At 56.8% G+C, this 13090-nt stretch overlaps 1 protein-coding gene across 1 annotated transcript; it reads right to left on the bottom strand.

Moving 5' to 3' along the window:
* Positions 1 to 46: 46 nt before the first annotated feature.
* Positions 47 to 11611, bottom strand: Polrmt (RNA polymerase mitochondrial). The gene is made up of 21 exons (XM_090339796.1): positions 11524 to 11611; positions 11046 to 11138; positions 8028 to 8545; positions 6860 to 6990; positions 6253 to 6436; positions 4663 to 4812; positions 4243 to 4407; positions 3983 to 4153; positions 3684 to 3908; positions 2780 to 3568; positions 2268 to 2390; positions 2038 to 2160; positions 1736 to 1915; positions 1566 to 1652; positions 1358 to 1471; positions 1231 to 1283; positions 1051 to 1149; positions 593 to 665; positions 409 to 500; positions 256 to 326; positions 47 to 144 (listed from the first exon to the last, which is right to left on the bottom strand). Exons 1-21 carry the CDS (start codon positions 11609 to 11611, stop codon positions 95 to 97), a joined length of 3579 nt encoding a protein of 1192 aa, XP_090195922.1. The 3' UTR covers positions 47 to 94.
* Positions 11612 to 13090: the final 1479 nt, after the last annotated feature.

Below are 13090 nucleotides of genomic sequence, written 5' to 3'. Positions count from 1 at the left end.
CGTGTCCGACTGCTTGGCGGCGCGTTTCCGGAGAGCAGCGGCTCCGTGACGTGGGACAGCTTTATTTATACCGTGCACAAGGCAGGGCGGGGCGTCAGCTGAAGAAGTACTTGGAGTGCTTCACCTGGTTCAGGTCGAAGTCCCCTGCGGAGGGAGCCGGGGCTGAGACCTGGGGAGCCTGGAACCCCCAGGGTCCAGGAGGCCGCGGGGGCTCGGGCACCCGCCCCACCGCGCACCCCCCAGCCCTTCCCTCACCTATGGGGGGCACCGCCATCAGCCGTTGCCGCAGCTGGGACTGTACGGGGTTCTCTGAGGCATTCTGAGACCTGGCATGAAGGGGAGGGTGAGACTCTGGCAAGCAGCAGGGCAGGGCAGGGCAGGGCAGGCAGGGGGTCCAGGCAGGCTCACTTGGGGTGGCTGCAGAAGCGCTGCAGGAGGAAGCTGGACAGGTTCTCCAGGATAGGCTGGCTGTGCAGGTGGATGAACTGCTCGCGGCACACCTGCAGGGGGAGCCAGAGCTCTTGCTTGTGGGGAACAGGGGTGCCCGCAGGCCCCTGGGAGCTCCAGGGCGCGGGAGGGGTGCTGCACACACCTGGTTCATGACGCTGATGTCAGCCGCGTGAGTCCAGAAGCAGTCGTGCACGGAGACGAAGTTCAGCCCTTTCCTGCGCGTGGGCCATGAGGAGGAAGGCTGGCTGGCCCTGGCCTCTCCGCATGGCGCCCCTCACTCCCAGCCTGCCCCATCCTCACCACGGCAACTGCTGCAGCCCTGCGGTGGCCATGCCACCCCTACCGTGGGCTCCAGCTGAGGCCATCCCCCAGACCCGGGTAGGGAGTCCCAGCTCGGCCCAGTCCCAGCCACATTAGGTACCCGGACTGCCCGCGTGCAGGACACATGGGAAGGGTGTTCACGTGACACCCGGCAGGCCAGGACCCTAGTGTGTGGGGCCCTCCAAGACCCCTCACCCCTGCCCAGCCTCGCATGGGCACAAACACCCTTTTCCCCTACTTCCTCCTCCCGTGCCCCATCGCCAGGACGGCAGGGCCCACCTGTAGCAGTGCAGCGCGGTGAGCATCATGTGTGTGGAGTCCAGCGAGTGGATGAAGTTGGGGGGGAAGCCGTTCTTCTGCTTCAGTGTGTTGGGCTTCCTGGGGACAGGAGGAACCTGCAGCAGCAGGCTGGGGGTCAGCCCTCCCCCCCCCACACCCTCTCCCCAGGTGTCCCCTCACTGTGTGCTGTCCACGGTGCTGGTGTAGGTGAGGCTCTGGAGCCCTCCGAGGATCTGTGGTGTGAGGGAGGAGTCAGGAAGTCTTAGGCGGCACCCTGCTTTGCCAAAGGGGACGGGGACCCCCATACCTGTAACTTGGTGTCTTGGTGATAGGGCTGGATGACAGGGATGCCCATGGGGGTGACCCACTCCACCGCGTGGCCTGCCTGGGAGATGAGGCGCGCGCTCTCGCTCAGCCAGCGCTGCGGGCAGGACAGGAGCTCAGGCCGCGGGCCCAGGGAGGGCTGCGGCCAGGGCAGAGCCTGGGAGGGGTGCGATGGGGTGCCCTGGACGTACCTGAATGGCGCGGGTACCTGAAAACATCTCCTGCAGGCTCCTGAAGACCAGGCGGACGAGGTAAAAGGAGGCTTCCCAGATGAACTCCTGCAGGGGCAGGGGGTGAGCCGGGCCAGGGCCCACGGGACTCCGCCACCCCACACCCCCACCCCACACCTGAGGAGCGGCACCTGGGGGAACGAGTTCAGCTCCCGGAGGCGCTTCTCGATCTGGAGGCGGCCGCCGTAGCGGGTGACGCCGTACACCACCGTCATCACCGTCTGCTTCACCACCTTGCGGCTGATGAAGCCGTCCAGCACCTTCGCTACCTGCACGCCGTTCTCCATGTCCTGCTTGCGGAACACCTCCACCTGGCCGCGGGGGCATCACCCACTGTCAGGTTCCCCGCCGCATGGCGTGACAGGCTGAGATGAGAGCGTGGGAACCACACGGGACCAGCCCTGGGAGGGAACGACAGAGCCCTCACACCCACCTGCTGGGCCACCTCGCTGTACACGTCTTGGGGCAGCTCCGAGGGTAGCAGGTTGACGGAGGCAGCGCCCATGCTGTCCCGGCCCAGGGCAGCGTAATGCTGCAGCCCGTTGCAGGAGCCATCCTGACAGGGGAAGGAGGATGTCTGTGGGCCTGAGCCCACTGCTCTGGGCCCCAGCTGCCCAGGGTTCCGTCCGTGTGAGGGCTCCGCTGGGCTGACCCCACACTCACCTGGTGAACAGGCTGGTGGGACACATAGGCAGCGGGGTCAGGAGACCGCACGGCCTGTGCCACCTCTATGCAGCAGGCCAGGGTCTGCCAGGGCTCATCAGCTTCCATCCACCATTTCCTGCCCTGTGGGAGAGAGCGGGTGGACCTGCAGGTGAGGTGCAGGCCCCAGGGTGTGGGCAGAACTCAAGTGTGGATCGGTCGAGCTGCCTCGGGAAACGTGGGAACACAGGAAGGCAGACACACACATGGTGGCAAGAAAGAGACGGGCAAGACTAGGAGCCAGGGCACCCGAGGGGAGAAGGTTCTAGAAAAGAAGGCTATTCACTGGGAACCATCAGCTATTTCTGAACTGGAATAAGGAACAAAGACAGACAGTACAGGCTGAGCAGGAATGAGTTCAGAAGCCAGAGCCAAGAAAACACATGTGGAAAAAGACAAGACAGACAGACAGACAAGACAGGCACGTGAGGGGGTAGACGGAGAATAAGGGCAGGACACCTGCAGGCCCCTACCGTCATGGGCTGGTCTGCAGAGTCCAGAATGTCCTCCATGACCTGGTCGGCAAAGGCCAGGCGGGCCTTGAGTGATTCCCGCTTCTTCGCGCCAGTGAGGTTGACCAGATGGATCTTGAGCCAGTCAAGGCCCTGGGGGCCGAGGGGTCGGCCTTCTGCGAACTGCAGCAGAGACCGAGCCAGGTCGCTGCCCAGGTGGTTGAAGTGAGGCGGGCAGGGGTAAGTGCGGCCACGGAAGTCCATGTTGTGGGGCAGCCAGAAGATGCGGTCCCGCAGGTGCTGGGCCAGTGAGAGGCGGTACAGGGCTTCCATGCGCAGGCTGTGCATCTCCCTGGCCACCTTCAGGCAGCGCATCAGTTCGCGCCGCATCTCAGCCCTGCGGTTGGGCGTCATGTGGAGCGGCGGAACGTTCAAGGACGGCTGGGGTGCCTCCGAGGCAGGCGGCGGCACGCCCAGGCGGGTACTGCCCTTGGCCAAGAAGACCTCGAGCACCAGGTCCAGCAGGCGCCCGTTGACCCTCCAGGCGCAGTTCCCCAGCTGGGTGAGCGCGTCCAGGGCGCCGTGCAGCTCGAAGGGCTGACAGCGGTCCAGCAGGCGCTGGTGCTGGTGGTTGCCGTCCACACCACGCATCAGCTTGGTGGGGCTCAGCAGGAAGGCACCTGTGGTTGACGAGGTCCAGGGCAGCGGGGGGCACAGCATGGGCATAGAGTTCGAATCAAAGTTCAGTGTGGTCTCGATGGCCGTGGCCAGCAGCTGCGTGTAGGCTGGGTGTGGCTTCAGGATGCCAACCTGGGCAGGACGGCAGAGATCAGGGGCGGGCTCCTGCCGGGGGTTGGGTGGGACCCTCTGTGCAGTGGCCCCAAAATGAACACAGGAGCCCACGTGGCACGGAAGCCCTACCCACCTGGCGGTAGCTGCGAAAGGAGTAGACGTGGTACAGCACAGGGATGAGCTTGCTGGAGCCCTGTCTACTGGTCAGGTTGTGAGGCATCTCCACAGCCAGCACCAGCATCTCGGCCAGCTGTTTGCCCAGCCTTATGAGCAGTGGCACGGGCCAGGGCTGTGGTGCTGGCACGTCCCATTCCCCCAGCGCCTCCCAGTACTGCCGAGGGAGGCAGGGCTTGGCTACCTGCGGGGAGGGTCAGTCAGAGGCCATGCGGCAAGGCTGCCCCGGCACGTGAAGCTGCCTCTGTCCATTCTCACCTGGGTGTCGGAGGCCAGCAGGTGCAGGTACTGCAGGTACCGCTGCTCCAGATGCTGCAACTCCTTGCTGCGCTGCTTCTGCTGAATAGCAAACCGGTTGAAGATGCGTGTGCCCAGGTCCTGGGACAGGAATATGAGGGACTCGCCCTGGGAGGGCAACACCTGCAAGGTCTGAGGGTCGAGGCAGCCATGAGCACCGCCTGCCCATTGCCTGCTACCCGCCCGGCTGCTGGCGCAGGAGCTGCCCGCCATGCACGCACCTTCATGAGAATGCCCACCAGGTCCTTCTCACTGAGCAGGCACAGGAAGGGGTAGAGCGAGGGCTGACCCAGGTGTGCCTCTTGGGCCGTGCGGGCCTTTGTCTCCTGCAACGTTCGGTAGAGCGCAGCTTCCCACTGGGCACGCAGCGTCTTCAGGATCTTCCGCTGAGCAAGGGCACGATGCAGACTGTCATGGCGGCAGCCACCAGACTATGAGCTGGCATCTGGAGACATGCCTGCCAGGTGGGGCTGCCTGGGGTCTTTTAGGCAGCATCTCAACCAGCCTGGCTGGGGGGGGTGGTCTCCGGGGCAAAGGGCATGGCTGGCAGGGACCCTATCAAGAGCCAAGGCTGAGCCCCAGCCCAGGAGCCACACTCTGCCCTGAGCCTCCAGCTGGCCTAGACCTGGGGTACACCTTACCGCGTGTTCGGCCCGCTCGTCCAGACACGAGATCTTCTCCACGGACTTCACAGAGACGGTGGTCTCTAGCTCCATGCGCAGCTGCTGCTGGAAGAGGTCCTGGAGCGTTTTCAGGGGCAGCGGCAGCTTCGGGTAGGTTACGGGCCCGTCCTGAGGGGACACCACAGATGAGAGGCCGGAAGTAGAGCTGTGCTCCCACAGGGGAACTGGCCGCCCCCACAGCTTGGCTCATCACTCACTTCCCACAAGCCCCTCACCCAGCAAGGTCACAGAACAGTCTCTGCAAGCAGCCATGTCTCCTGACCAGGGTGGACTGAGCCTGCACCCCCATGTCTATCTCCATCCCAAGCTTGCAACAGGGTGAAAAATAAAAATAAATAAGTTAAAAACACACAGAACAGTTGGGCATGGTGGCTCACGTCTGTCATCCTAGCTACTCAGGAGGCTGAGATCTGAGGATCCCAGTTCAAAGCCAGCCCGAGCACTAAAAACAGGGAGACGTATCTCCAATTAATCACTAGAAAAGGGAAAGTGGGGCTGTGGCTCAAAGGTAGGGCAGTAGCCTTGAGCTGAAGAGCTCAGGGACAGAGCCCAGGCCCAGAGTTTAACCCCATGACGCGCACACACACACACACACACAAAAGGCACAGCGCACTCTACCTCTATGCCATAGCCATTAAAGATTTTGTTGTTGTTGTTGTTCTGTGAGGCTTGAACTCTAGGCCTGGACACTGTCCCTAAGCTCTTCAGCTCAAGGCTAGTGCTCTACCACTTGAGCCACAGCAGCACTTCTGGTTTTCTGGTGGTTAACTGGAGATGAGTCTTATAGACTGTAGTGCCAGGGCTGGCTTTGAACCAAAATCCTCTGATCTCAGCCTCCTGAGCAGCTAAGATTACAGGCATAAGCCACTGGCACCTGGCCCATTCAAGACTCTTTATCTCTAATCACCAAAAAGCCCAAAGTGGAGCTATGATTCAAGTGGTAGAACACTAGCCTTGAACAAAAATGCTCAGCATCCACCCCAAGTTTTAAGTTCCAGGACCAGGACTAAAACCCAGAGCTTAGAGGAAGGAAAGCCCAGCTGCACATGGAAGCAGGTCTCTCCACAGGGAAGCACCCGAGGCCAGGAATGGGCTGGACTGTCACCCCCCAGTGTGGAAGGACCTTGAGGACACCACACTCAGTGAGTAACCAAAACATCAAAGGCCCCACCATGGGGGAACACGGATGGGAAATGAGCAGGGAGATCAATGGGGACCTGGCAGGAGCTTTGCCGTGAGCTGTGCAGCAGAAAGCACACCAGGGCCTCTTCCAGCAGCCCTGGCTATTGGCTGAGTGACATCCTGACACGGGCTGTGATCCACACTTCAGTTTCTCATGGCCTTGTCCCATTCCCTCCCTCTCTACCCCCTACCTGCCCATCTCGGGGTCAAGGCCTTTTATACCCTGGCAGGGCAGGGCCCAGTACTCATGCTTGCTCGGCCTCCCTGGAGTCCACGCAGTGGCTGGCAAGGCCACCAGGCAGCAGCAGCAGTGGTGAGCAGGGGCTCAGCTACTGTGGAGGTGAGGCTGCCTGGTCTGGATCTTACCTGGGCGTAGACGTCCTTGAGCAGGGTGGTCGTGTTGACCTGGCGCGGGGGCTTCGGCAGGATGAAGTTGGGCTGAGCCTTGAGCACAGCACGCAGGAGCATGTTACGCTCTTCAGTGAACAAGACCAGGTCTGTGAAGAGCTGCTTCAGCTGCAGCCCCTCCTTGGTCATCTGCTTCAGACACCTGTGAGGTGGCACAGGTGAGGGCACACCAGGGCTGGGCCAGCTTGGCTCACGGGCCTGGAGCCACCTCCTGCTCCCTCCTCCTCTGCTCAACTCAGTGCACCCGTACTGGGCCCAGCAGCTCCCCGCCCGGCAGTGGCTACCACCACACAGAGACTTTGTCTTGTTTTTTTTGTGTGTGCGCATGCTCACCAGTCTTGGGGCTTGAACTCGGGGCCTGGGCACTGTCCTTGAGCTTTTTTGCTCAAAGCTAGTACGCTACCACTTGAGCCACAGCTCTACTTCTGGCTTTTTGCTTCTTAACTGCAGATAGGAGTCTCATTGGCTCCTATCCGGGCTGATTTCAAACAGTGAGCCTCAGCTCCCAGTCTCCTAAGCAGCTGGGAGGACGGGCCAGCAAGCCGGGCCGGGGTTAAGGCCTTACCTTTTGATGGTGCGGGTGTCCTGGTCTATCTTCCCCATGCACTGCAGGGCAGCCGCATAGGACTGCAGGTCTGGAGTGAGGCCAGAGTCTTTCACCATGAAGAACACATAAACCAGCCCTTTGAAGGAGCCCTAGGGACAACAGGCCAGGGCTGAGGGCCTGGGACAGCCCCGACTCCCTCCCCGATGCACCAGTGACCCTAGAGAATGAGCCACACACAGGAGCAGAGCAGCCAGTGGCTGTCAGAGGCAGTGTGCCCCTCTGGAGCTTGTTGGCACTGGACTTCTGGGTTTGGGAGACAGGCATGTGCTTTCAGGCCTCGCCTGCTGGAGTTTCACCAATGTAGTAAACGTTCCACGGACTCACTCCTCCCCCGGATCACATTTTCCTGCTCCATTTTTTTTTGTTGTTGTTATTGTTGTTGTTTTTTGTTTGTCAGTCATGGGACTTGAACTTGGGGCTGGGCACTGTTCCCTGGCTCTTCAGCTCAAGGCTACCGCCCTACCCCTTGAGCCACAGCCCCACTTCCCATCTTCTGGTGATTAATTAAAGATAGGAGTCTCACAGGCTGAGAATTTAGCCTAGTGGTAGAGTGCTTGCCTAGCACGCACAAAAATCCGGATTCAATTCCTTGGTACCCCATTCATAGAAAAAACCAGAAGTGGTGCTGTGGCTCAACTGGAGAGCACTAGCCTTGAGGAAATCTCAAGACAGTGCTCAGAACCTGAGCCGAAGCCCAGGACTGGCAAAGAAAAAAACAAAAGCAGAGCGCCTGATAGACACTGGTGGCTCAGGCCTATAATCCTAGCAAGTGTAATGCGGAGACTTAAGGCCCAAGGTTCAAAGCCCAGCAAAGGTGGAAATTCTGTGATACTCTTACCTCCAGTTAACCACCAAAAAGCTGGAAGTAGAGCTGTGGTTCAAGTGCTAGAGCACTAGCCTTGAGAGAACTCAAGGGCAGGACCCAGGCCCTGAGTTCAAACCCCAGGACACACCCCCCCCACACACATACACATAAACACACAAAGAATGACTAAAACATAAAGGAGTTGAGCTTTAGGGTTCAAGGCACAGAGTGGAAATCTATGTGAGGGCCCTCAGTTCTGCACTGTTAGGGTAGATATGCAGGAGTTGGGGTATCTGCCCCACCAGGCTCCCTGACCCTCACCTCTCGGGCCCAGCCTTGCATGACAACATTGTACATGGCGAGTGTGATAAGCTCTCGCTTCCGGGACATCGAGTACTGATTGACCAGCACATGGTGGGCCAGGGGCACCTGGTCTGAGTACACACAGCACTGAAGAAAGGCCAAGAGGTTCTGCTGCCAGTTAGACACCGACTCTTCCTTCTCCTTAGTCAGTGTGGCTTGCTCGTGGGTGCTCAGCTTCTGGGGAATGCTCTGCAGCACTTTCTTCAGCTTCTCTTCCCAGGGGCTCTGGAGCTTCCCTTGTAGGCAGCTAGCCAGCTTCTTGTTCTTGAACTCGGGCTCCAGGCGCAGGGGCTGCAGTTTCAGCTTCTGGCCCTCCTTTTCTGATAGTTTTTTCCGAAGTATCTCTATATGAGGCTGGCGCTTCTGGATATTCTGCTTATCCCTGTTGAGCTTCTGTTCCCAGCGAGAAAGGACATCCTGAACGGACACCGAGGACAGGCTCTCGGCCTGCAGCTGCTGCACCCTCGCCTCCAACACTGCAGACAGAGGCAGAGAACCAGGCCCTGCTTAGTCACCCAGAAGGGCAGGGCAAAGCTTCCACTCTGACCTTGTACCACAAACGCTGTTGCTAACATCCTTTACGTCCTGCCCACTAAGCCTCTCAAATCCAGCACCCCAAAGAAGTTGACTTGCTGGACGTCAGTGGCTCACACCTGTAATGCTAGCTACTCAGTTGGCTGAGATCTGAAGATCGTGGGTCAAAGACAGCTTGAGCAATTAACCACGAGAGAACCAGAAGTGGTACTGCAGTTCCAAGTGGTAGAGTGTTAGCCTTGAGCTGAAGAGCTCAGGGGCAGCGCCCAGACCCAGAGGTCAAATCCCACCACCCACAAATAAAAACGACCACACAAAAAAATACCCAAAGGAGTTGAGTTCCCCGAGACCTGGTCCTCCAAAGCCTCCCCTTCACTGGACACCCTGTCCTTCCTGGTGTCACCTGTAACTCTTTCCATACCACGACTTAGCACGTCCTCTAACTCTGCCCTCTTAGCCTCCCAAAGGGAATGTCCTAACCTCTCCCACTTGCTCTTTTACTTGACTTTTCCGCCTCAAGACTGGTTCTGCCACTTGAGCCACAATTCCACTTCTAGCTTTTTCAGTGGTTTGTTGGAAATAAGAGTTTCAGGGGCCGGGAGTTTGGCCTAGTGGTTAAAGTGCTTGCCTACCATGCACGAAGACCCGGGTTCGATTCCTTGGTACCATATACATAGAAAAAAAAGCCAGAAATGGTGCTGAGGCTCAAGTGGTAGAGCTCTAGCCTTGAGAAAGTCCAAGGACAGTGGTCAGGGCCTGAGCTCAAGCCCAGGACTGGTTAAAAAAAAAAAAAAAAAAAAAAACGGCCCGGGAGTTTGGCCTAGTGGTTAAAGTGCTTGCCTAGCATGCATGAAGACCCGGATTCGATTCCTCGGTACCACATACATAGATAAAAAGCCAGAAGTGGTGCTGAGGCTCAAGTGGTAGAGCTCTAGCCTTGAGAAAGTCCAAGGACAGTGCTCAGGCCCTGAGCTCAAGCCCAGGACTGGCAAAAAAAAAAAAAGAATTTCAGACTTTCTCGCCCAGGTTGGCTTTGAACAGTGATCCTCGGATCTCAGTCTCCTCTGTAGCTAGAATATCATGCTTGAGCCACTGACACCCAATATTCAGCTCCCCTCACTCACTTCTTCCGTCTGACAGCCCCTATCTTACCTTGAGGCCTTTGCACATGTTGTGATCTGCACCTGAACCACCCTGGCTGGGGCTCCCCCCGCTCCCGCCAACAGGGTGATTTGACTCTAGACAGGGCACATTCTAGGAGGTTATTGTCAACTGAGCCACTGATCTCAGGAAAATAAAAGGTTCTGGTCTTTTTTTATTTTTTGATTGGTCATGGGGCTTGAACTCTGGGCTTAGGAGTCTCAGAGATTTTTGTGCCAGGGCTGGCTTTGAACTGCGATCCTCAGATCTCAGGCTGCCAAGTAGCTAGGATTACAGGCATGAACTGTGGGCACCTGGCCTTCTGATTTTTTTTTTTTCTTGCCAGTCCTAGAGCTTGAACTTAAGGTCTAAGCACTGTCCTTGGGCTTTCTCAAGGCTAGAGCTCTACCACTTGAGCCACAGAAGCACCAAGTCTTCTTGAGTGCTGGGCCAAACTCCCAGCCCCTTCCGATCATTTTTACCAAATAACCAAAATATAACATTAGCCAGGTACTGAGTATAAATCCTGGAATACTGAGAAGCAACTGCAATTGTCTTCTGCTTCCTGAGTTTTCCTCACCAGAATACTAGAATACTTGAGAGTCCTTGCAGTTGGCTTTAATCAAGACCCAGACAGAACGCATGGCAGGAGCCTAGTATAGCTCTGTTGAAATAAAAGTCATGTGCAGTAGCTCCTTCCTGTAATCCCAGCTACTCAGGAGACAAAGCTCAGAAAGATCATGGTTCAAGGCCAGCTTGAGGAAACAGGAAGACCCAGTCTCAATCAATAAGCCGGGTGAGATAAGCTTGTTATCTCAGTTGGGCTGGAGGTTTAGGTAAGAAGAGGCTAGTCTCAGACTAAACATAAGGCCCTGAGGCACTAAAAGCTCTGCCCGTAATTTTAAACTATTCAGGAGGCTGAGATCTGAAGATCTCAGTTCAAAGCTCACTAGGGTGGGAACATTTTTGAGACTCTTATCTCCAATTAATCATCCCCCCCCCAAAAAAAAAAAACAAACCTAAAAACAGAAGTAGCACTGTGGCTCAAACTGGTAAAGCAGTAGCCTTGAGCAAAAGAGCTCAAGTACAGAGATCAGGCCTAGAATTCCCAAGGGGAAGGAAGCAAATGCCACCCCCCTCAGTGTCACCCTCTGAGCATCCCTTGGGGAACCCTTGACAAAGCTAGTTCCCTTCTCCAGGGCACACTATTGGAAAGCAGAGTTGTGACCCCAGCAGGAGCAGTCCAGGGCTTCCCATACACAGGGGGCTGCAGTTGGCCCCACACCCTGAGGCCCCATTCACCTTCCAGCAGTTCTGCGAGGCACCAGTCCTTCCTGCGGTCTAGCTGACGGGGGCTGGCGGATGAGCTCCTTCTGGGGCCACCAACCATGGTCCCTGGGGGTGTGACAGAGGGGGGTTTTCAGGGGTCAGCGATCTGGCATCCAAACGCAAGGGAGGGAAACCAAGCTTGAAAAGTCAAGCCGAGGAAGGGGGTGGGGTGTCCCTGCACAAATAAAGGAGCCCCCAAGTTCAGCGAGAAACACAGTTTCGAAGGGAAGAGCGCCACCGTCGCCACCTGGGGAATGCGGGGAGCGCAGGGGAACGCGGGTGGCCTTCGTGCCCTTCCCAAGGCCCCACAGGGCAAAGGGGACGGGGCTAGAATTTGGGGTAGGCTGCTGGGTTCTGGGCCGCGAGAACCGAAGGTCACGCCGGGGGGGGCGAACAGCGACTCGGGGTCGCCCCGGGGTGTGGGGGGGGCGCCAGCCTCCCCGTGAATTACCTTCCAGGACCGCGGGACGTGAGCTCCCCGAGAACCGCAGAGTCCTGCGGAACCCCGCCGTGCCACGGGTCCAACACAGGGACGACATGCTGCCCGCCGCGGAGCGTGCACACGGCCTGCCGGGAGTTGTAGTTCTGCGGGAGTATGGTGGCTGCCAAGGGTCTCTCGGAACGGAAATGCGCGGGCCGAACTACGACTCCCAAGAAGCAACGGGGCAGAGTCCAGAAGGCTAAGGGAGTTTGGCTTCGTGGTAGAGTGCTGGCCTCGCATGTACGAAGACCCGGGTTCGATTCCTCTGTGCCATACACATAGGAAAAAAGCCGGAAGTGGTGCTGAGGCTCAAGTGGTAGAGCTCTAGCCTTGAGAAAGTCCAAGGACAGTGCTCAGGCCCTGAGCTCAAGCCCAGGACTGGCAAAAAAAAAAAAAAAAAAAAAACTCATGCACCAGAGGAATCTTCTGATTGCTTTTTCCCTCTGTGCCCAGCATGAGGGGCTGGGGTCAGTGGGACAGGCATTGCCATGCACCCTGGGTACATTTTTAAGGCTGTCACTTGCAAGGCCAAGGACTTGAATTATTTGTTTGTTTATTGTTAGGGCTTGAACTCAGGGCCTGGGCACTGTCCTTGAGCTTTCTCCAGGATAGCTAGCACTCTACTCCTTGAGCCACAGCATCGCTTTTGACTCTTTCTGCTTATGTGGTACCAAGGGCTCAAACCTAGGGCTTTGTGCATGCTAGGCAAGCACTCTGCCACTAGGCCACATTTCCAGCTTTTATTTATTTGTTATTATATTTATTATTGATTTATTTATTAGTAGTATTTATTTGTATTATATTTATTTATTTTGCCAGTCCTAGGGCTTGAATTCAGGGGCTGGGCACTGTCCTTGAGCTTTCTCTAGGATAGCTAGCACTCTACTACTTGAGCCACAGCATCACTTCCGGCTTTTTTCTCTCTATGATACTGAGGAATGGAACCCAGGGCTTCTTGCATGCTAGGTGAGCACTCTACCACTAGGCTCTGCTCCCTGCCCAATCTATTTATTTATTTGTCAGTTATGGGATCTGAACACGAGGCCTGGGGACTGTCCCTGAGCTTTTGTGCTCAATACTAGCACTCTACCACTCTGAGCCACAGCTCCACTTCCTTTTTTTTTTTTTCTTTTTTTTTTGTGCAGTACCAGAGTTTGAAATCAGGACCTTGCACAATTGAGCCTTGCCTGAAGACCTCACGCCCTTGTTGCTTTAGATTTTGTTTTTGTATTTGTTTTGTCCCTCTCCTAGGCTCAGTGCCTGGATGCTGTCCCTGAGCTTTTTCACTCACTGCTGCTCTAATACTTGAGCCAGTTCCAGCTTTTTGTCAATTAACTGGAGACAGGAGTTTCAAGGTCTTTACTGCCTGGGCTGGCTTTGAACCGTGATGTTCAGATCACAGCCTCCTAAATAGCTAGAATTCATAGAAGTAAGCCACAGTAACCCAGCTTAGGTTACCCCCTTACTGGTCATGAGGCTTGAAACTCAGGGTTTGAGCACTGCCCCTGAGAATCGCTCAAGGCTAGGACTTTACTAC

The sequence above is a fragment of the Megascapheus bottae genome, chromosome 1 (assembly GCF_031878675.1).
Source record: "Megascapheus bottae isolate mThoBot1 chromosome 1, mThoBot2.hap1, whole genome shotgun sequence".
NCBI classification, from domain to species: Eukaryota; Metazoa; Chordata; class Mammalia; order Rodentia; family Geomyidae; genus Megascapheus; species Megascapheus bottae.
The sequence above is the reverse complement of the archived record's forward strand: the minus strand, read 5'-3'. Positions and strand labels throughout refer to the sequence as shown.